The 22,658-nt window shown below is 44.8% G+C and overlaps 1 protein-coding gene across 7 annotated transcripts in view; it reads left to right on the top strand.

The window, feature by feature from the left end:
- Positions 1-22,658, top strand: part of TMEM237 (transmembrane protein 237) — a 29,871-nt gene that overhangs the window by 4,603 nt on the left and 2,610 nt on the right. For 2 of the 7 annotated variants that reach the window (XM_081018293.1, XM_081018294.1), the window contains exons 2-13: positions 73-104; positions 349-359; positions 1,267-1,323; positions 9,338-9,364; positions 12,919-13,032; positions 14,309-14,402; positions 15,146-15,309; positions 16,845-16,968; positions 17,873-18,064; positions 19,189-19,262; positions 20,368-20,461; positions 21,803-21,924. In XM_081018293.1, the coding sequence (XP_080874419.1) occupies positions 73-104; positions 349-359; positions 1,267-1,323; positions 9,338-9,364; positions 12,919-13,032; positions 14,309-14,402; positions 15,146-15,309; positions 16,845-16,968; positions 17,873-18,064; positions 19,189-19,262; positions 20,368-20,461; positions 21,803-21,924 (1,105 nt within the window). Of the gene's footprint in view, positions 1-72; positions 105-348; positions 360-1,266; positions 1,324-9,337; positions 9,365-12,918; positions 13,033-14,308; positions 14,403-15,145; positions 15,310-16,844; positions 16,969-17,872; positions 18,065-19,188; positions 19,263-20,367; positions 20,471-21,802; positions 21,925-22,658 lie in introns of all 7 variants that reach the window. The other 5 variants (XR_013989838.1, XM_081018292.1, XM_081018296.1 and 2 more) reach the window with 5 other exon arrangements.

Genomic DNA, 22,658 nt, shown 5'->3' with positions numbered 1-22,658 from the left:
GTTACATTGTGCTGGATATGTGTTAAGAGAACAGCTGTTTTTAATATAAATATATTTATGTTTTTATTTCAGTGTCCGCCGCGGGTTCTCCCCCCAGTGCCAAGGTAAGATTAAATGATTAACTGCTGGGGAAATTGGATTGTAAAAATAAAAACTCTCAAGGAAAGCTAGAAATCTCCCTAGTCCAAAGGCCAATGAGCTTCTTGCTGTCTAAATGTTACAGCCATACCTGTTAGGTGGGAGAATTTAAACAGTTTTGGATTGCCATCTGTTCTGAAGTTAATAGTTCTCTTTCTTTTATATTTATATTTCTTCCTAACTTCTTTGACAACTTGCTTTGCTGTGAAGTGGAAACCAAGGTGAGTTAATTTATTATTAAACAGCTAGATTATTTGCACAAAACTCTTTCTTTTGTAAAATGTTCTGTTGTTATAAGTTGGATAGGTTTTGCTTAGATTTTAAAAAAACAAAAAACTTTTGCTTTCTGACATCTGGTTGGAGAGTGCAGAATTCTGTGCTGGAATAATCACAGATGTTATTGTAGTGTTAATGCTGAATTCAGAGGGACAGTAATTTAAGACTGCTGCAGAAATGATAGTAACTGTTGAGTAATTAAAATGGTTGCAGGTTTTTTTTTTTAAAGAAAAGAATCTCCTGGAGTAGAACATGGACAAACGGATAGGATGTTCTAGCCCAAATGATCTTTAGGATGGTTATGAGGTTTACAGCAGGGACGCAGGTGGCGCTGTAGGTTAAACCACAGAGCCCAGGGCTTGCCGATCAGAAGGTCAGTGGTTCGAATCCCCGTGACGGGGTGAGCTCCCGTTGTTCGGTCCCAGCTCCTGCCCACCTAGCAGTTCGAAAGCACGTCAAAATGCAAGTAGATAAATAGGTACTGCTTCAGCGGGAAGGTAAACGGCGTCTCCGTGTGCTGCTCTGGTTCGCCAGAAGTGGCTTAGTCATGTTGGCCACATGACCTGGAAGCTATACGCCGGCTCCCTCAGCCAATAAAGCGAGATGAGCGCCGCAACCCCAGAGTCGTCCGCGACTGGACCTAATGGTCAGGGCTCCCTTTACCTTTACCTTTAAGGTTTACAGCTAGATAATGCATCTGAACCCCTTTGAATGCCCAAAATGATGTTATACAAATGCTGGGTATGACTATTATTGTGCCTTGTCTCAGATATCTAACAAATTATTTGGTGCTTTTGTTTTGTTTTGTTTTGTTTTGTTTTGTTTTGTTTTGTTTTGTTTTGTTTACTCCAGATGAAATTCCTCTTGGTCGCCAAAAAAAGAAAAAGGCTAAGGGGAAAAGCTCACTAGGTAAGAGGCTGTTTTGATTGAGAACAGTACAGTGGATTTTAGATGAACAGCATATAGACTACTGGCCATTGCAGCGCATACAGTTTCACAGGCAGCATAATTTAAGCATGGCTAGTTACGGTAGCTTGGATTATGCTAATCTGAGCTCTGCAAATTTAGTAGGACCTCCCATCTTCATGAATTATCTACCTTGAAGAATCTACTGTCTGCTACCCTGGGCTCCTTTGGGTGGAAGGGTGGAGTGTAAATGTAATAGCAAATAAATAAAAACTAATACAGCCAGACACCATTCAATGGATAGAAGCAGCTCCAGGTTTATTAACACAGTTAAGCAAGTATTATGTGTAAAAGCAGCCGAGGGGAGTCATTCCAGAGCAAATCATGGTCTCTGAATGCAGTTACAGATTCAGGTAATGCATCAAGTCAACTATTACTGAATCTTTCTATACACGTGTGTGTGTGTGTGTGTGTGTGCTTCACAACTTATTTACAGTTTCCTTTTTGAGCCTTTTTGTACACAGGAAGTGCACATGGTACTAACCGAATTATCTTTAAGTTAAACCAATTACAGTGGTGCCCCGCAAGACGAATGCCTCGCAAGACGGAAAACTCGCTAGACGAAAGAGTTTTCCGTTTTGGAGGTGCTTCGCAAAACGAAGCTCCTATGGGCTTGCTTCGCAAGACGAAAATGTCTTGCGAGTTCCTGCGGTTTTTTTTCCCTTTCCCCCCCCTTTTTCTAAGCCGTTAAGCCGCTTATCTGCTTATCCAATAAGCTGATAAGCCGCTAATAGCGCTAATAGCGCTAATCCGTCAATGGGCTTGCTTCGCAAGACGAAAAAACCGCTAGACGAAGAGACTCACAGAACGGATTCTTTTCGTCTTGCGAGGCACCACTGTACTTCCACAGTGAAAACAAACATGTATCTCCTCACAGACCAGGTTAATCTTACCAATTGCAACCTAGACTAGCTAAAATAATCTGTCTTCGTCAGAGAGTGTGATGTGGTCTTCAGTCTTGGCTAAACAATGGACTTTGGCTCGGTTCACAAGTAGTGCTCAACCTGAACAAGCAAGCATGCTGGCGCATATTTAGAAAATTGTTTGTGCTTTGCTCTTCCCATGTTCCTGCTGTGCTACCAGGATTTAAACTATGATTTGGCTTAACGTTGTACGTAAACCCAGGATTGTGGTTTGTTTTGTTCTGAATCAAAACAAACCATCAGCTTTTCTATACAGTGGTACCTCGGGTTACAGACACTTCAGGTTACATACGCTTCAGGTTACAGACTCCGCTAACCCAGAAATAGTACCTCGGGTTAAGAACTTTGCTTCAGGATGAGAACAGAAATCGTGCTCCGGCGGCGCGGCAGCAGCAGCAGGCCCCATTAGCTAAAGTGGTGCTTCAGGTTAAGAACAGTTTCAGGTTAAGAACGGACCTCCAGAACGAATTAAGTTCTTAACCCGAGGTTCCACTATATATGCATCAGCACACTTGTATGTTTATGCTAAGGCATAGTTTGGCTTGATGTTAAGTGCAAACCAGGCCTTGGTGTTCCTGACAGAAAATTCCAGCATCATGTAACCTGCTGAGCAAGCTAGAATTGCCCAGCTGGAAGCAGTCAGGTCTTGGGGACTTACAGGCCTTTTATACCAAGGATAAAATGAATATAGGGTAAAGACTGCTATATCCAGATCTGTTCTCCTAGATCTCACCAGTTCTGGCTGTTACATTTCTAGCTGAGGGCTTGAGAGGTACAGTACCTCTTGTGTGGCTGTGTACTACAGTGGTAAAGGTAAAGGTAAAGGGACCCCTGACCATTAGGTCCAGTCGTGACCGACTCGGGGGTTGCGGCACTCATCTTGCTTTATTGGCCGAGCGAGCCGGTGTACAGCTTCCGGGTCATGTGGCCAGCATGACTAAGCCGCTTCTGGCGAACCAGAGCAGCGCACGTGTCAGGGAACTGCCATCGGAAGGAAGGGAAGTGAAAGGGCTCACACAGGTTGGGAGAGACTCAGCAGCTGAAGAGGGAACCAGTAGGGGGAGAGGAGCTGGGCTGAGGGAAAGGGAGCTGGAGGGATGGCTCAGAGACACTTCCAGCGAAAACAGTGGGGAGGTTTCAGGACCTCCTGTAGGGACACCCACTCCTCGCCGGAAACTGTCACGCAGAGAGTCCAGAAGACGTGTTTCCGTTAAGGAGCTTTTATGTTGGAAGCGATTCCGAAAGCAACCACTGTCGGAATCTGCCAGCGACTGACGGAGCCATGTTTAAGGGGCTCCGTTACAGACAGAGGTTTGCAAACTTGACCAAACTCTGAGGGACTAGGATTTTACACACAAGCAGCTCATCGTCCCATCACAGCATTCCGACAGTCTTCGTGAGCAGCTTGTGCAGGAGAAGGCATCATGAGCAACCCAGCCGGAACCGGAGAAGCAGGAGCTGGAGCGGGTCCAAGCCTGGAAGAAAGGTACCGGGTGTTGGAGGTCCAGCTAGCGCTGCAGACGGCGAGGCTTGAGGAGAGGAGGGCTCAGGATGCAGACAAAAAGGGGAAAGACACCCAGCTCGTCAGAAAGGTACCAGGATTGGTGCAGAAGTTTGGGGGGGAGCCCAAAGACTATCATGGCTTTCGGACAGAGATGCAATATGCCCTCAATCTGCAGTTTGATGAATTCCCTGACGAGGAATCAAGAGTGGCTTTCGTGATTGGGCATCTTGAAAAGGGGGCGAGAGACTGGGTTAGACCCCTGATGGCAGCGAATAGTGACGTCCTAAAGGACACGATGAAGTTCTTTCGCGCCATGGATCTGATGTTTTCCAGCGATATTGAACAGGGAGTGGTCCGCAGACAGTTAATGGCTTGCAAACAGGGGAGCCGATCTGTCCGTGAGTACTGGACTGAATTCACCATGTTGATCCATAAATTGGGGTGGGATCTATCGGCGGAACCCATTCAAATGCTTTTTGAAGAAGGGCTTTCTTCGGCTGTGAAAGACGAACTTTCCCGGGCGCCCAGGGCGGAGTCTATGGACCAGCTGACCAAATCAGCGCTGACCATAGGAGCGCGCCAGGAGGCGAGAGCATTGGAGAGGCGGGAAGGGAAGGGGGAACGTTGGAAGGAGTTCCGCATTCCAGACATTCCAGAGCCAACTTTCCCGCCGGCAGAGCCGATGGAAATCGGAACAGCGCGCGCAGTTTCAAAGCCCAGTGAGGGGGGAAAGAAGGAGGGAAAAGGCGCCCGGAAATGCTATCTCTGCCAACAGCCAGGTCACTTTGCCAGAGTCTGCCCCCAGAGGAAGGAATGGCAAGGGATGGTAGGAGCTGTGGAGGGAAGAGAGGAAGAAATACCGAAGCAAGTAAAAGCCAACGCCTGGCTGCCACCGTCGGGGCACAGCAGTCAGGCCAAAGAGCAGTGAAAGTGCCCACGCCAGAACCTCCTAAACCCGCCCTAGTGATAGAAGTGGCGCTAGAGCTGCCAAACGGACACCCTCTAAAGATAAAGGCGCTGTTGGACTCAGGCAGCTCCTGCAATTTCATGAGCAAAGAGTTTGCAGCTGAACACCAGATACAGACGATCCCTTTAAGCAACCCCCTGCAGGTGACCACGATCGATGGCAGGGAGCTGTTGGGAGGAGAAGTCAGCTTGCAGACCGTCCCAATGATAATGAAGGTGGCAAGGCACACCGAACTGATAGCGTTTAATGTGGCCACCTTGGGAGGAGCTCCCATTATATTGGGGATGAGCTGGCTAGCGTTACATGATCCGCTGGTGGGCTGGCATCAGAGAGTGGTTTCTTTTGGTTCAGCACATTGCTTAGAACACTGCAAAGAGGGAAAGGGTTTGGCAGGGGCCCAAGCCACCCTAGCAGGGACTGAAGTAACGGAGAACGTGAAGGTACCACGACAATACGCAGATCTCCGCAACGTCTTCAGCGAAAGGGAAGCTGACCAATTACCCCCGCATAGACCCTTTGACTGTCAAATCAATTTACTCCCTGGGGCACAGCTCCCTGTAGGCAAGCTGTACGCCATGTCAGACAGAGAGATGCAGGAGCTAAGAGAGTTCATTGACAAGAACCTGAAGAGAGGGTTCATCAGAGAGTCCAGGGCGGTGGGGGGCAGCCCAGTGTTTTTTGTGGATAAAAAAAACACGAACAAGCCGAGGCTTGTGTGTGACTTCAGGGCCTTAAATGCAGTGTCAGAACCAGTGGCTTTCCCTATGCCCAGGATTGACGACATTTTGACAAGGGTCAGGAAGGGAAAGATTTTTACTAAACTGGACCTAAGGGGGGCGTACAACCTGATACGAATAAGGAAGGGGGATGAATGGAAAACCACCATGTTCACCCCTTTGGGGGCATTTGAATATTTAGTTATGCCCTTCGGCCTACAAGGAGGCTCCGCGTGCTTTCAATCGTTTATGAACCACGTCCTGGGGCCTTTGCTTTACAAGAATTGTGTGGCCTTCTTAGACGACGTGTTGGTGTATTCTGAGAATGAGGAGCAGCATGTGAGAGACGTCAGAGAAGTGTTGAGCAGGCTGCAAGCCAACCAGCTGTGGGTGAAACTGGAGAAGTGTCAGTTTCATACCAAGGAGGTGGAATTCCTGGGGTATCGCCTGTCAGACAAGGGATTGGCCATGGATCCCGGCAAGGTCCAGGCGGTGCTGGAATGGAAAACACCCAAAACAAGGAAGGATGTGCAGAGGTTCCTAGGATTTGGGAACTTCTATCGTAAGTTCATCCGAAACTTTGCCCACCTGACGGCGCCCATTACGGACTGTCTCAGCAGTAAGAAGAAGTTCGTTTGGACTGAGGAGGCGGAGCGAGCATTTGAGGAACTAAAAAGGGCCTTCGCCTCGGAACAACAACTCCTGCATGTGGATTTACAAAAACCGATGAGAGTGGAAACTGACGCATCAGACAGAGCGATTGGGGCGGTGCTTCTGCAGCCAGGGAAGGAGGAGTCAGAGTGGAGACCGTGTGCCTTTTTTTCGCGAAAGCTGAACAAATCCGAGAGGAACTACACGGTGTATGACCGAGAACTACTAGCCATTCATGAGGCGTTCCGGAGATGGAGGCACCTGCTAATTGGCGCACAACATAAGGTGCAAGTGTGCACTGACCACAAGAACCTAGAGTATTGGAGGACGGCACGAGTGCTCAACCAACGGCAAGTGAGATGGGCCCAGGAGTTCTCCAAATTTAACTTTGAGATTTGTTACGTGCCAGGCCCAGAGAACATTAGGGCGGACGCTCTCTCACGCAAACCGGAATATTTGGAGGAGGAGGGAGCACCCGAAGAGAGACATGTCATTCCAGAGGACCGCTGGGTGTGTGGGGCGGCATTGGTGGGACAAAGAGAACTGGTAGAGGAAACAGAGAATGATGAATACGCCCAGAATAAGCTCAGAGGTCTTAGGGGTGAGGGAGAGGAACCAGGGGGTTTCGAGGAAAGAAATGGAGCTTTGTATTACAAAGGGGCACTGTATATCCCTGAAGGAGACTTAAGGGGGAGGGTACTCAAGCAGTTGCACGACAGCCCCACGGCGGGGCATTTTGGACAACACAAAACCATGTGGTTGGTCACCAGGGAATTTTGGTGGCCTAAGGTGAGGGAAGATGTACGGGAGTATGTAAGAGGGTGTGAGCAATGCCAGCGAGCCAAAGGGGAGAGGCGGGCACCGGCGGGGCTATTAGAACCCTTACCAACCCCAGAACGACCTTGGGAGGCAGTGTCGATAGATTTTATGACTGATCTGCCGAAGTCCAAGGGGAAAACAGCCATCATGGTGGTGGTAGACCTACTAACAAAGATGTGCCACTTTGTAGCCTGCTCGCATGCAGTCACGGCGGAAGAGACAGCGAAGTTATTTGTAGAACACATTTTTAGGTTGCACGGGGTGCCATTGAGGGTGGTCTCAGACCGAGGAAAACAATTTACTTCCAGGTTCTGGAGGAAGCTCATGAGCTTACTGCAGGTGGAGGTCAACTTTTCGACTGCCCGGCACCCTGAAACCAACGGGCAGGCGGAAAGAGCAAACGGGGTCCTCCAGCAATACCTGAGGTGTTATGTCAATGACAGAGAGAATGACTGGGTAGAAAAGTTGGCGCTGGCGGAATTTGCCTACAACAATGCCGAGAATGTGTCCACAGGGATGAGCCCCTTCTTGGCTAATTATGGGTGTCATCCCAGGGCTTTCCCAGGGGGAGAAGGGGAGAGATGGGGTGTCCCGGCAGCCGAGCTTTTTGTAGAAGAAATGGAAGCAATCCATCGTCAGCTCCAACTCAACTTAGAAAGGGCGAAGGAAGAATACAAGAGGCAGGCAGACAAGAACCGAAGGGAAGGTGAAACCATAAGGGTGGGAGATAGGGTGTGGCTGTCAACCCAAGGGTTGCCGTTCAAAGGAGGTTGTAAGAAATTAAGACCCAGGAGATTGGGTCCCTTTGAGGTCATTCAACAGGTCAACCCAGTGGCTTTCAGGCTCCGGTTACCCAACCACATGAAACTGCACCCAGTATTTCACAGGTCGTTACTGTCACCGTATGAGGGGGGACGAGAAGGGATGGCCACTCGGGGACCGGTCATAGAAGAAAGGGAATGCAGCAGCCATGTGGCAGAAATCCTCGACGCCAGATGGAAGGGGGATCAGGTGGAGTATTTGGTAGCGTGGGAAGGAGAACCGGAGTCAGAAAACACTTGGGTAATGGCAGAAGATATCAATGACGAGGTATTGATAGAAACGTTCCATCAAAGGTTCCCAAGGAAACCTCAGCCTGTGGAGAGGTTCCGGAGGGAATACTTTGGGACCACCGATGAGGAGGAGGAGTTGGAAGGATTCTCGGAATCGGAAGGGGAAGGGGAGATGGACTCTGAGGAGGAGGAGTACTTTGAGACCAGGAACCGCAACAGGTGGAGAGAAGTGTTCGGGACATCGGAAGATGAAGGAAGTTCATTCCGGGGTTTTGCCTCCTCACCGCCCGTAGAGGAGGGGGCGAGAGGGGATGAAGGGGGCCCTGGAGGGGAGGTGGATGTCAGGGAACTGCCATCGGAAGGAAGGGAAGTGAAAGGGCTCACACAGGTTGGGAGAGACTCAGCAGCTGAAGAGGGAACCAGTAGGGGGAGAGGAGCTGGGCTGAGGGAAAGGGAGCTGGAGGGATGGCTCAGAGACACTTCCAGCGAAAACAGTGGGGAGGTTTCAGGACCTCCTGTAGGGACACCCACTCCTCGCCGGAAACTGTCACGCAGAGAGTCCAGAAGACGTGTTTCCGTTAAGGAGCTTTTATGTTGGAAGCGATTCCGAAAGCAACCACTGTCGGAATCTGCCAGCGACTGACGGAGCCATGTTTAAGGGGCTCCGTTACAGACAGAGGTTTGCAAACTTGACCAAACTCTGAGGGACTAGGATTTTACACACAAGCAGCTCATCGTCCCATCACAGCACGGAAACGCCTTTTACCTTCCCGCTGGAGCGGTACCTATTTATCTACTTGCACTTTGAGGTGCTTTCAAACTGCTAGGTTGGCAGGAGCTGGGACCGAGCAATGGGAGCTCACCCCGTTGTGGGGATTCGAACTGCCAAACTAATGATCTGCAAGTCCTAGGCTCTGTGGTTTAACCCACAGCGCCACCCGCGTCCACTACAGTGGTACCTCGGGTTAAGTACTTAATTTGTTCCGGAGGTCCGTTCTTAACCTGAAACTGTTCGTAACCTGAAGCACCACTTTAGCTAATGGGGCCTCCCGCTGCTGCCGCGCCGCCAGAGCACGATTTTTGTTCTCATTCTGAAGCAAAGTTCTTAACCCGAGGTACTATTTCTGGGTTAGCGGAGTCTGTAACCTGAAGCATATGTAACCTAAGGTACCACTGTACTTGGAATCTGTCTAATATCTACTGACCTAGATTGCCTGTAATCTTCTAATTTTTGTGTAGAACAGTATATCCTGGCAGAGTCGTGAAATAACTGGGTTCTCCCCCCCCCCCCCCGCCCCCACTTTCTCTTATTTTTGTCCTTTCAGAGCATCTCGGTCACTTGGAACTAGACAGTGAGTCATACTGCGTCTGCTTTTGAGTCTTTCCCTCCTCACTCATTGTTCATACGTTGCACAATAAGACTAATACTTTTAAAAAGATGCCTTTTTAATTGCCGTATTGTGCTGGTTTTGGAATTCATTATAAAAACTAATCTAGTGTAGTGTGGCAAAAGAGCAAAAGTTAGCTGTCTTTGTGATCTGTTAAGCTCAGCAGGACTCTTCTGAGTAGAAATACATAGAGCTGGACAGCAGTTTGACAGATTATATGGAGCGTTACGATATTCCAAACATACAAATTTACTCGGACCAGAGCTAAATGCTGATTTTAAATTTATTCACATTATTATTATTATTTAAATTTGTATACCATCCTTCGGCTAAAGATCGCAGGGCGGTTCACAACAGAAAAATACAAAATGAGAATGCACATTACGTTTGTAAAATAACCTCTTCAGAGTGGCTTTGTGGACTTTCCATCAAACGTGCTTCTGATTGGCTTCATTTTTAAATTGGTACATAATTATTTTCCCTCCCAAGAATATAATCAAACATTACGCTGCTGTGGATATTTTGCTACAGAGAAGGGAGTACTTAAAACCCTTCTCTTATCAGCCACTTCTTCTAATACTCCCCCCTTTCTCCTTTTGCTGCTTTTCTCTCCACGGGGTCTGTTTGCTAGGTAAACATGAGTGTGAAACAGTAGCCACATTCAGTCAAAAGCATAAACCATGGATAACTGAGAACTGGTAGCGTGCTTGTGCATGCTATTGAATAGCTCCTACTTCTTCTTTTTTTCTTTTCCCAATAATATTTATTGAATTTCATGCAAACACATAACTTCAACAAAACAAAAAGAAAAAGAAAAAACAATAATAAAAGAAAAGAAAAAGAAATAACATATTACAAACCGCACAAATAATACCCAAAAAATACCACCACATACACAAATACAATAAAACTTAATTAATCAGTTAAACTCCAACTTCATAAACATATTACTTGACTTCCTCTAATCTCTTCCATCTGAATTTCCTTGTAATTGAAAGTAGCAGTTTCTAATATCATTATTCCCTTAAAAAACAATATTCTGGTTATAATCAAATTTCCTAACTTTTCTGATCATTCTGTTTCTCATTTATTTGTTTAATCCTAATTTAATCCTAGGCCTAATTAGTTCTTTCAAGTATTTACAAATCTTTAATATTAGAATACTTATTCAAATAGTCTTTAAATTTCTTCCACTCTTCTTGATATTCCTCTTCTTTCTGGTTGCGGATTCTCCCAGTGAGATCAGCCAGCTCCATAAAGTCCATCATCTTCATCTGCCATTCTTCTACAGTTGGTAATTCTTGTGTTTTCCATTTTGGGGCCATTAAGATCCGTGCAGCAGTTGTGGCATACAAAAATACTTTTACATCTTTTTTGGGCAATTCAAAACCTATTATCCCAAGGAGAAAGGCCTCTGGTTTCTTGAATAGCTCCAACTTCACTCCTTCACTAGCAGGAGCGGCAAACCTTGAAACTTGGCTTCCTGCAACCTCCAATCCAGCACTCATCGTTTGTTTTGCTCTGAACAGACCATGGTCTGAAGCCAAAGAGTACAGTCAGAAAGATTCAGCATCATTCATTGGCTGTTTGGACTAAGCCATAGTTTATGGTGAGGTGGGAGACCTTTGGCCCTTCAGGTGTTCCTGGACTACAGCTCCCATAATGAGCCATGCTAACCGAGGCAAATGGAAGTTAGAGGCTAGCAACATCTAGAATTATCAACAGTAGAAGAATGGCAGGTGACGATGTTAGACTTTTTGGAGCTGGCTGACCTGACTGGGAGAATCCGCAATCAGAAAGAAGAGGAATATCAAGAAGATTGGAGGAAATTTAAAGACTATTTAGCCAAATATTGTAATAGAAGATAATAGAAGCTACTTGAAAGGATCAAAATGGCTTAGGATTAGAGTAAGAATGTATTACAAGATATTATGGATTCAGGACATTATGAAAAGAGAGGAAGATAGTTATTTGAAGGAGTTAATCTTACTAGAAAGAGGATATTGGAAAACTTACAAGGTGATTCAATGAAAGTCAGATAGGGGGGATTTGAGGAAGTCAGTTAATGATAATTAAATTGGGTCTTAGAGTAATATTTGTTTATATTTTTGTCTTTTTCTTCTTTTTAGTATTGTAATGTCCTTTTCTTTGTGTGTTGTATTTGTTATAAATTTGGAAAATTTTTTTTTTTTTTTTAAAAAGAGAAAAAATAGAGTCTAGCAACATCTAGAGGCAACAGGTTTCCCACTGCTAGTTTACAGCATACTGTGTCATTTGGCCACTGGCAGGAAGACCCCCCCCCAAAAAAAAAGCCCTGTTAATTTTCAGAGGGCAAATGGTTGGCAGGGAAAATGCTGTGCTCTGTCCTTCCTCCTCCACCCTGTGCTGCAATGTATCCTCTCCAAAGGGCACTTTTGCAATGGAGAAAGATCCATTGGGCTGTTACAGGTAGCTGCACTGCAATATAAAGTTATCCCCCCCCCCCCCCCCGGTTTTGGGTGAAAATCTCGCCTGCGAAAACTATTTTCCTCTGCTGGTCTCAGAAATTTCACCCTGCCTGTTGTTAGGATTTCAACTCAGGCAGCTCCAAAAGGAGTCACACACCACAGTTGCAATGCACCCTGTCACTTCCTTAAACCCATTCTCAAGACATCAATTGCTTCAGTCCCCCTTACAAGCTCTAATGCAGGGTTTCCCAAACATGGGTCTCCAGCTGTTTTGGGACTACAACTCCCACCATCCCTAGCTAGCAGGACCAGTGGCCAGTGATGATGGGAACTGTTAAAGTTTGTGGGTCGTAAATCCTTTGACCCATTGAGTCTGCTGCAACGGCCCTGCAATAAATTTGATTTATTGCTACTCTGACAAACTCCAATGGCGCCCACACGCTTCCACTCGCGCGCTGCCACTCTTCTCAGTTGCCGGATAATAGCAGAGTTCACACTCATCGTAAAATGGCTTTTCTGTGTCGATGTGGTGTCCTCAATAACTCGGCTCGACACCAGTGCTTCTATTCTAACACTCTTTCTTTAGAAGCATAACAAACAGAAAAGAAAAACCTACAGAATCTAGCTGCATGCTTGCAGCTTTCTGTCTCTAACAAAAACAAAACTACCTTGCTCACATTCTCAGAGAGACTGCTCTCCAGAGAGAGCTCAGCCCCCGCAGAGCACAGATCAAAGGAAAATGCCCAGGTCCCATGGGCAAAGCACCCAGTGAATCAGAACGCTTCTAGAGTGCTAACTCTTGACTGTCCAGAACCATAACAGGAACTGTAGTCCAAAAATGGCTGGAGACCCAAGTTTGGGAAACCCTGATGTAATGTGTAAGCCTAAGAAAATGTTATGGACATATTTAGGTCCGCATGCACCTGTTAAAAACCCAGGCAGGTGGTAAGTGTTCCCATGAACTGTTTAGATAATTATGCAGTAGGTAGAAGATAAATGCTTACAGTCAATACAAGATCAAGGAAGTGTTGAAGGTGTTGATTGACGTCTCTTTTTGATCCTGCTTTTTAGATGGTGTTGTTCAAGAAGCTGTCCGCCCGCCATCTGAAGGCAGTGAGCCCCTGACATCTGAAGCCCAGGATTTACCACCTCAGAGGAAACGGAAGAAAAAGAAGGTGCCTACAGGTATGTGGAGAACTGCCATCGCCTTAAGATTTCTGTAGTAGTGTAAAATGTCCCTGATGCGTATGATGTTTTTTTTAAAAAGATGCTAATAGAACTGAAAAAGACAGAAGGAGAGAATGGCAGGTGGCGTAGGGGAACCGGCAGAGAATATAAGTCACTGTGGTTCTGTGACTGGTTATAGAAAATCCAAGTTGAAATCCCAACTCAGCCATAATGCTTGACTAGTTGCAGGACCTTAGCCAGACTTAGCAGAGTACACGCAGAATCCACGGAAGCAATTGGCAACTTGGCTGCAGACAGCATAGTTGAAGCAGGAACCAGGAACTTGTAGTTAGGTGTTTATTATATACAGTGGACTATTTACAGGAACAGAACACGGATCTTTTGCTAGCTCTCTGACACGACTCACAACTCCTACACTGACACAGAACTCTGAACTCACGAACTCCAGACTCTGAACTAACACATTCCAGTTAGTAGACCATTAATTATCACTCCTTTGAGAGAGCTTGACCAATCAGGGAACGGTCTCCATGTCTCTGTTATCACCAGGCAGACTTACTTCTTCAGATTGCCTTCTGGCTGTCTGCCAAACCTTAATTGACTCAGTGTGAGTAGCTGCACATACACAGTTTCCCAACAGAGATGCTCAAATGCAGCTCTGAGTTCCTTGGAGGAAGAGCCGGTTACATCTGATGGGAGGGCATTCCACAGGGCGGGCACCACTATTGAGAAGGCCCTCTGCCTGGTTCCCTGTAACCTCGCTTCTTGCAGAGAAGGAACCGCCAGAAGGCCCTTGGAGCTGGACCTCAGTGTCCGGGCTGAACGATGGGGGTGGAGACACTTCTTCAGGTATGCTGGGAGTGCCTATTGCGTTCTTGACTCTGGTAACACAAAATGGTACTAAAGTGGGAATCTTATCATGAAGCACACATCAAGTAAATATGACTTTATTTTAGCATTGGTTTATAAATTGTTTTTACAGTATTTGTATCTAGAGAGAGAATGTGACGTAGTGATTAGTGTGTTAGATGTGGACCGGGAAGACCCAGCCATGAAAATCTCTCTCAGCCTGAGCTTTCTTACAAGGTTATTGTGAGAAGGAAATGGGGCACAGGAGAACAGTGTGCATTACCTTGAGCTCTTAGGAGTAAAGGAAGCAGATAAGCAAATTTGTTTGTGATGTTTTAAATACTCTTGTCTCGCCCTTCTCTGGGCATCATGTTATGGCTGCCTGCAATACAGATTGTGGTGTTTTTTTGTTTTAAATCTTCAGAATCCGAGACATCTTTCATGGAACAGAACGGAAACGGCGTGGACCCTCCACCAGCTGAAGAAACAGTGACTCGTAAACAACGGAAAAGAGTAAAGTGAGAGCTTCCAGTCTGACTTACTTTCTACCCCTCCACTGCTGAACAACCTCTTTAGACTATGGCCTAGCAAAACATAAAACAGATCATGCAATTGCAAGGAACTGACTAAGCTGAGAATTAGATAGCCCTTCGCCATCAACTGATAGTGGCACAAATAACACAGAACAAGTCTTACCTGTAAAGAAAAATGGACAAGCTGAAATAAGGAAAGTTGGTATTTTCTGTGTGCTAACGTAGCAGATCACCATTACACTCGGGTATTATTGGGTTTGTTCTTGTTTTATTATGTATTTTGTGTTTTTATATTTTGCCCTGAGAGACCTGTGGGTATAGGGTGGTGTAAAAATTTAAGAAATGATGATGATGATGATACACTGGACACCAAAAGCTTCCGATCAGAGATATCAAAGGGCCAATGCTTCAGATCAGATGCTAGCCCTGATGCTGATCACATCACTTCAAACACTATTATAGTTGCTTATTAAATTTCTGCCCCACATTTCCTCCCAATGGGGCCCAGGTGGCACCACAGGGCCTTCCATGCAGATCATAGATCCCATGATGGTTGATAATAATATCAATAAACGTGGTGTTGATGTGACCTTGCAGGGCAATCCTATACATACCCCATTGAATTCAATACAGCTTACTCCCGGATAAATGAGTTTAGGATTGCTGCCATAGTCACTAGCCTAAAGGGAGAATTGTCATATTTTTCTTTCTATTCTTTTTAATTGCAGGAAAACTCGACCCGCAGAAAGTGCCAATGAATTGGGTGTGGAGGAAGAAGATATAATTGAAGATGAGCAAGTAAAAAGCTCAGAGCAGCATCCCATTTTTTCTGTGTTTTCTGTTCCAGTTGGTGTTAGCCAGCCTATTAGCAAGGTGTTCGTTGAAAAAAATCGTAAGTCTTGTGTAGTTTTTTTTATTAATTTTTTAATTAACATTTTACTTCTTTTATTTACATAAAAAATTATTTACTTTCGTTTTTTATCTTACTGTAATATGAAAAAACTTTAATAAAAATCTTAATAGAAAAAAGTCTTAGTATTTCAATAATACAGTTGTTTTTAAATCAGAAGCTATGCTTTCTAATGCATGCTTTTGCTGAAGATAGGATATTTTGTGTTACGCTCATTTGATCTTTCAACCTGGCAGCAGCAGTGGCTTCAGCAGCTTCCGACTGTGTTTTTATGATGAATTTTAGATCATTTTCATTGCAGGAGAGATCACACTTAGGCCATGTTTGGGTGATCAAATCTTGGCTTAATAAGCAGAGATATTAACAAGAATTTTGGCAGAGCAAGCAAACCAACCAGGAAATCTTCCATTAGCTATAGGACACCGCGGTTAAATATTTTGCGAAAGGATATCCATGCATAGTCTGAAGTTGGCTTAATGTCCTGGTGTGTTCTTGGTTCTGACAAAATGGGAAACTATGGCCAATGGTAAATTCCCTGGTTTGTTCCTCACATGGAGGGAGGAGGAAAGGGGTAATGTGTGCGCCTAAAAAGTTGGATCAAATCTTGGTTTATTAAGCTGAAATGTAATCATCTGAATGTGGCTTTCAGTTAAGCAGGACAGTACTTCAGAAGCAAGCAGTTCAGGCTGGTTCCCCTCAGGCTCTTTGCAATAAAGCGAAACTAAACGAATGAGACTCAGTAATCCCAAGCAGGGTGCTGGGTTCACATACCCTTCCTCCTGCTGCACAGCTGGAAGGAGGAGAGCTGCCACAATTCCTTTCCATTTCCACAATTCTTGGCTTAACCAGGGATCCTGGTTAAAGCAAACTCTGGCTGGTTTAATAAAACAGCTTTGTAATCTATGATATGAACTTGGCTTATTTTGAACTTGAGTAGAGTTTGTTTGTAAAATTTGAATAACCCATGGCTACTGAAGCCATTTAATTAGATTACTGTAAGCAGGTCGACGCGGGTGGTGCTGTGGGTTAAACCACAGAGCCTAGGGCTTGCCGATCGGAAGGTCGGCGGTTCGAATCCCTGCGACGGGGTGAGCTCCTGTTGCTCGGTCCCTGCTCCTGCCAACCTAGCAGTTTGAAAGCACGTCAAAGTGCAAGTAGATAAATAGGTAAGGTAAACGGTGTTTCCGTGCACTTCTCTGGTTCGCCAGAAGCGGCTTAGTCATGCTGGCCACGTGACCCGGAAAAACTGCGGATAAACAGCGGCTCCCTCGGCCAATAAAGCGAGATGAGCGCCGCAACCCCAGAGTCGGTCACGACTGGACCTAACGGTCAGGGGTCCCTTTACCTTTACCTTTAAGTGAGCAAAAGATTACACCTTGGTATAGTAAGGAAAGAAGTTAAGGCTGTTCCAGTGCAGGGTCTCGTTCCAAAAAACACTGCGACGCTACTGTGAATTGGTGAAAAAATGTAGCAGTGATTACCTTTACAATTACTTAAACTTCACGTTCTCTCCAAAGGGCGTTTCCAGGCAGCTGACCGCAAAGATTTAATTAAAACCACTGAAAACTTTGATGTATTCATGGAGATGAAGGCTTCTTGGACAACCAAGGATGTGGCACTCTCCGTCCATCGTGGTTTTAGGTATGAGATTTGTCTCACTTGGCTGTCGTTTAAAGTATGGCAGCCTAAAAGCAACACGACAGGCTAATAATTTGATTACAACACTTTATATAGCCACTAAATTGTATCTTCATTCAGAGTCAAGTGGCATACAATGTATACAAGGTAACACCAACTAATGTGACTTCAGAGAATTTCCCAAAGTAGGGGATTTTTTCAATGGTGTATCAAACAGAGAATGATTCATGCTTGAGGCAAAATGAGTGCTAAATATACAAACAGCGAAATAGAGATGGGTATTCTGCAAACTGGGTCCAGCTATACACAACAGTTCATTTGTACACTTCATGGGAATTCCTTCAGTGAGCTGTAGGAGCATTAAGCAGTATTGGTCTCTACCAATAAATTATTCCTTGCCATTCCAATTAGACCAATTGTCACACGTGATGATGATTAACTACAAACTTTTATTTTGGGTTGTTGCTATAAAAATATATTAAGAAACTTAAAACTTAGGAACAAAAGCTGGTTTTTTTGTGGTTGACTGCATTGTTAAACCACGTTGAGAAAAGATGCATACAGTGGTACCTCAGGTTAAGTACTTAATTTGTTCCGGAGGTCCGTATTTAACCTGAAACTGTTCTTAACCTGAAGCACCACTTTAGCTAATGGGGCCTCCTGCTGCGCCGCCGGAGCACGATTTCTGTTCTCATCCTGAAGCAAAGTTCTTAACCTGAATCACTATTTCTGGGTTAGCAGAGTCTGTAACCTGAAGCGTATGTAACCTGAGGTACCACTGTACATTAGAAAGTGAAGTAATAAAAGGCAATTTCACCCTTTTCAAACCTGTTAGACCCTAACTGTTTTAACTCTTGGGATTTGTGTGGGCTTAAACTTTTATTTTATTGTGATTTCATTCCTCTAGGGTGATTGGACTATTTACTCATGGCTTCCTTGCTGGCTATGCTGTCTGGAACATTATAGTGATTTATGTTCTGGCAGGAAACCAGCTGTCGACCGTCTCCAACTTGCTGCAGCAATACAAGACGTTGGCTTATCCTGCTCAGTGTCTCCTTTACCTTCTGCTTACAATTAGCACAGTTTCGGCTTTTGACAGGTACAATTTTCATGCATTTCTCTACCCTTGCGGCAACTCTTGTCCACCATCACCTTTAGCTGGTGGCTTGGCTGTGCCCCTGTCTGGACAGTGATAACCTAACTTCTGGCTAGAGTATGACTATTCACTGATGAAGTAGTAATTTTTGCTCTATAGGACGCACCCGACCATAGGACGCAACTTGTTTTAGAGGGGGAGAACAAGAAAAAAAATTCTCCCCCTCTCTGCTCAGCGCCCCTTCAGCGAAGCGGCAATAGAAACGGAGCCCCTTCCATTTCTCCTCCCGCTTGGCTGAAGGCAGTGGCGTAGCGTGGGTTGTCAGCACCCGGGGCAAGGCAAGTAATTTGCGCCCCCTAACCCTGAGTGAGCCAGGTAGGGGCAGAGAGCTGCGAGTGCAAGCGCCCCCCCCCAGATGTTGCGCCCGGTGCGGCCGGCCCCCCCTGCACCCCCACTGGCTGAAGGGGCGCTGTGCAGCTCTCCCTCTCTGCTGAAGCCAGGAGTCTTGCTCTCCCGGCTTCAGCAAAAGGAACCCAAAGCCTCTGGCAATCCCTGAAGCCTTCAGAGCGTAGCGGGAGGTCCTGCTGTGTTCCTGCTGTGTTTCGCTGACTCTCCTGGCTTCAGTGAAAGGAACCTGAAGCCTCCGGAGCGCAGCGGGAACTCGCGCTGAGCTCCGAAGGCTTCAGGCGGCTATCCCTGAAGCCTGGAGAGCGAGAAGGGTCGGTGTGCACCGACCCCTCTCGCTCTCCAGGCTTCAGCGAAAGCAACGCGAAGCCTCCGGAGCGTGGAGGGAGCGCTCCCTATGCACTTCGGAGCCTTTGCGTTGCTATCGCTGAAGCCAAGGAGCTTGCATTCGCTCCATAGGACGCACACACATTTCCCCCTAATTTTTGGAGGGGAAAAGGTGTGTCCTATAGAGCGAAAAATACGGAATGCCACTTGTTTACTGGAACAACAGTCCCTAAGATTGGGACCTAAGGGTGCAACCCGGTTCCTTTCAAATCAATGGAGTTTCGTCTTTGACTTCCTTGGGGACTGGATCGTTGCATATCAGAGTCAAATACACGGCATTGATTCGCTTGATGTCACGTTGTGCTCAGTTTTAAACAAACCCATTTCATATCCAGGATTGACTTGGCTAAAGCATCAGTAGCTGTACGAGGCTTCCTTACCTTGGACCCAGCAGCAATCGCCTCTTTCAGTAAGTAAGACGTCACAGTTTGCCTTGCAAAACTACTTTGTTGTCTTTGTTACAACTTCATTACTGCCTTTAAGCAGGATTTCCTTCATGTCCTTTGTTTTGAAATATTTGAGTAGATTTCCATAGAAAAGTGAGATATATGAGAGAGAGAGAAATACTGTTGTGTTTTCTATAAAAGTCAGTAAATTAGGGTGGTGAATTGCTCTTGAACAATCCATTTCCTTGATCTGAATGCTGTGTGTGTGTGTGTGTGTGTGTGTATGACCTTGGTGGGTGGATAGCAGACAGGAAATATGACTGGGTTGTTGTTTTTTAAGAATAATTTTTTATTAACCGACCAATCACATCAAATCAAACCAAATTACATAAATTCCAAATTACACAGCCGAATTTTAAATTTTTGTTGGGGGTACCCATATTTCAAGTTCCGAAGGGATCCAATCAACTTCTTGCTTCTTACTGCTGTTTTAATGTCCACAAATCTAACCTTATGATGTTCACAGTACTATCCAGTCCTTTCTTATTATTTTTCCACATCTCTTGTTGTTATTTTCATATATTTTTCCTATCTCTTTGTGACCTCTGATAGTCTCCGCAAGCTGGTTAGAACAGTTTGTAATCCTGCGTGGATATTATTTTTTTTTATCCAGTAGCCATATCCAGACGTTTTCCATACAACATCTCTTCCATACATCAAAACAGTCTTAGCGTCATTAATCTTCACCAATCTGCCTCCTTTCTCAAAACCTCTGAGGAGATTCACTAGGAATGCAGTCTGAAAACAAAACCATTCTTCCTCCCGGCTATAAATCCTTTGGCAAGATGGTGACTCCGAATTAATTGCTGCGCCATTCCCAAAAGCTCTTATTGCTTCTCGGTCTCCATAAAGCATACTTTTGGTTAAAGTTTATCTCCACACAGACCTTAATCATCCTGCTTGGGTCAGTTCAACCGACGGTTCTAATGAGAAATATGACTGGTTTTTGTGGTGCTGAAGAGGGAGACCTACATAATAAATGCAGGACTTTGAAGACAGTGGTGAATTTCACAACAATATGGCTTTGAAAAAACAGCAAATGTTATTCATTTCATTCATTTTTCTCAGTGTACTTTGCTGCTCTCATCTTGTCTCTGAGCCAGCAAATGACGAGTGACAGAATTCACCTGTACACACCACCTTCGGAGAATGGTAGCCTCTGGTAGGAATTGTGGGTTTTTTCTTCTAAAAGATCAACTACTTTGACTTTTGCATTGAGCAGCACAAAAATCTTCATAATGTGGTATATCATATAATACACAATCAGTTGATTTGCTCTGCTGGTTATTTTGCTAGGAAACGAAGGTGTTAGACAATGCATTACTGCACCAAAAGTTGTGAATCTGGTAGTTAATTGTTGAATCCCCCCCATAATGTTGCTTCTGTGACTCTGTTTGCTCATTTATTGAAACACATGAAAGCTTGATAGTTTGTATAGCCTGAAGGGTTTGTGCAGATGTTGATCCTCTAGATTTATAAAAATTATTCTTGTGTAAGATGCCAGTGGTTTACACCTGTCGAAACCCAAATTATGGTTAATAATCAGGTGATAGATAATTTGAACCAGTTTAAATCTCTGTCCAACACCAAGAGAAAAGCTGATGTAGCAGCAGTATTCCAGGTTGTAGCAAGGGGTCAGTGAGTAGATCTTGCAACCCTCTTCTAGATTGCCAGAAACATGTTGCTATTCACAAGAACTTTTAGTACAGTATCAACGCCAACATGGTAGTCAATGTTTCTCCATAGTAAACGTTTCCTAATTAATTTTGGCCAGTGAACCATAGTGGCCTAGAGATGGATTGCCGAAGCACTAGAAGATTGTGTTCTTACAAAGCCAAGCCATCAGCAAGGCAGACTAGACATGATAGAATTGGTTCCATATGTAATACAGTGAGCACGCAACTTACGTGGGGGGTAACATTCAGGATTCAGTGGCAGGTAGGATTGCTAAAGTCATTTTCCCCAGAACTCTGCCCCCTTTGTCACACGCATAAAGCTGAATGTGCACAAGTTTTTATGTTGTGAATTGTCCTGTGATCTTCAGACGAAGGGCAGTACACACATTTAATCAAATTGTGTTGAAAGCCACCCAGAGTGGCTGGGGCAACCCAGCCCGATGGGTGGGGGTAATAATAATAATAATAATAATAATAATAATAATAATAATAATAATTCACATAAGTTTTGAGCTTATTGTAGGAGTCACCATTGTACCCCCTCACCTCTCCTTTCTCTGTTCATGGAACTGCTGCCTTCATGTCTAATTTGTCTCTGAGCAACACCTATTTCGTAGCATTTAACACTTCACCTAATTTATATCGTACCTGTCACTCGATAGGTAAGTAGGTGCTTAAAGATAGAATGCAAACCAATTTGATTTCTATAGATTTATAACTCACCTTTTTGCTCAAAGGGCATTTCCACATGACATTTAAGCAAGCAGAACCAATGCTGTCAAATGTAGTTTCGCCATAAGTACTTGTCTCTCCCCCCTCCCTCCCAGGACCTCGGGTGCAGAGGAACAAATTCTTCAGCCCTGGATTGTGGTGAATCTTGTGATAGCTCTTCTCGTTGGGATCTCCTGGCTCTTCTTATCCTACCGGCCCCAGTTAGATCACAGTGAAGGTAAAAGACAGGGATGCTCCATTGTGATTCATAAACTGTGCAAAATCTCCACCGTAGATTTCTTCCTGTGCAAATTGCCCTTTCTTTCCCAGACCTGTTTAAGATCCAGGGAATTTCAGGGTAGTACTGTAGACTGCAAGCTCCAAGGAAAGGAACAACTGCAGTTTGGAGGTAGCAGAACGCAGGGGAAATGGAAAGATTATTGTGATGGTTTGGGGGAAAGAAGAGAGAGCAGGGTGGTTGGAAAAGAAACAGCTGGAACGTTGTACAGTACCACATTGAGAGTACCATATTAGATCGGGGTCCTGATCTTGACCTCCCAGCAGGCCACTTCAATTGAGGTATTGGTCAGTTACTTTACATCAGGTGGCAACTTCATTTTTCCCCAACACAAATTTTTATTAGTTTTCCACAAATTTTTAAACACACAAACAAATAAACATACAAACATAAATCCTAGCCTTGTTAAAACTAATCTTATTAACACTGTTAAGCGACTTCCTCGTATCCCCTTGGTTGAATTTCAGTGTATATCATTTTAACAGTTTTCCAAAACCTATATTCTCATAAAATTAACTTAGTCACTTAGCATCTTTCTTTCTTTCTCAATCTAAATTTCAACATATTAATTGATCACGTTACATATTTAAATCCTAAGCCTATCTGGTATTTGCAAGCTTTTCCAATTAATTTAACTTAACATATTTAACTAAATAATCTTTAAATTTTGTCCA

Source organism: Podarcis pityusensis, assembly GCF_964106645.2.
Source record: "Podarcis pityusensis genome assembly, chromosome: 1".
NCBI lineage: Eukaryota > Metazoa > Chordata > Lepidosauria > Squamata > Lacertidae > Podarcis > Podarcis pityusensis.
This window is presented reverse-complemented; position numbering and strand designations above follow the sequence as displayed.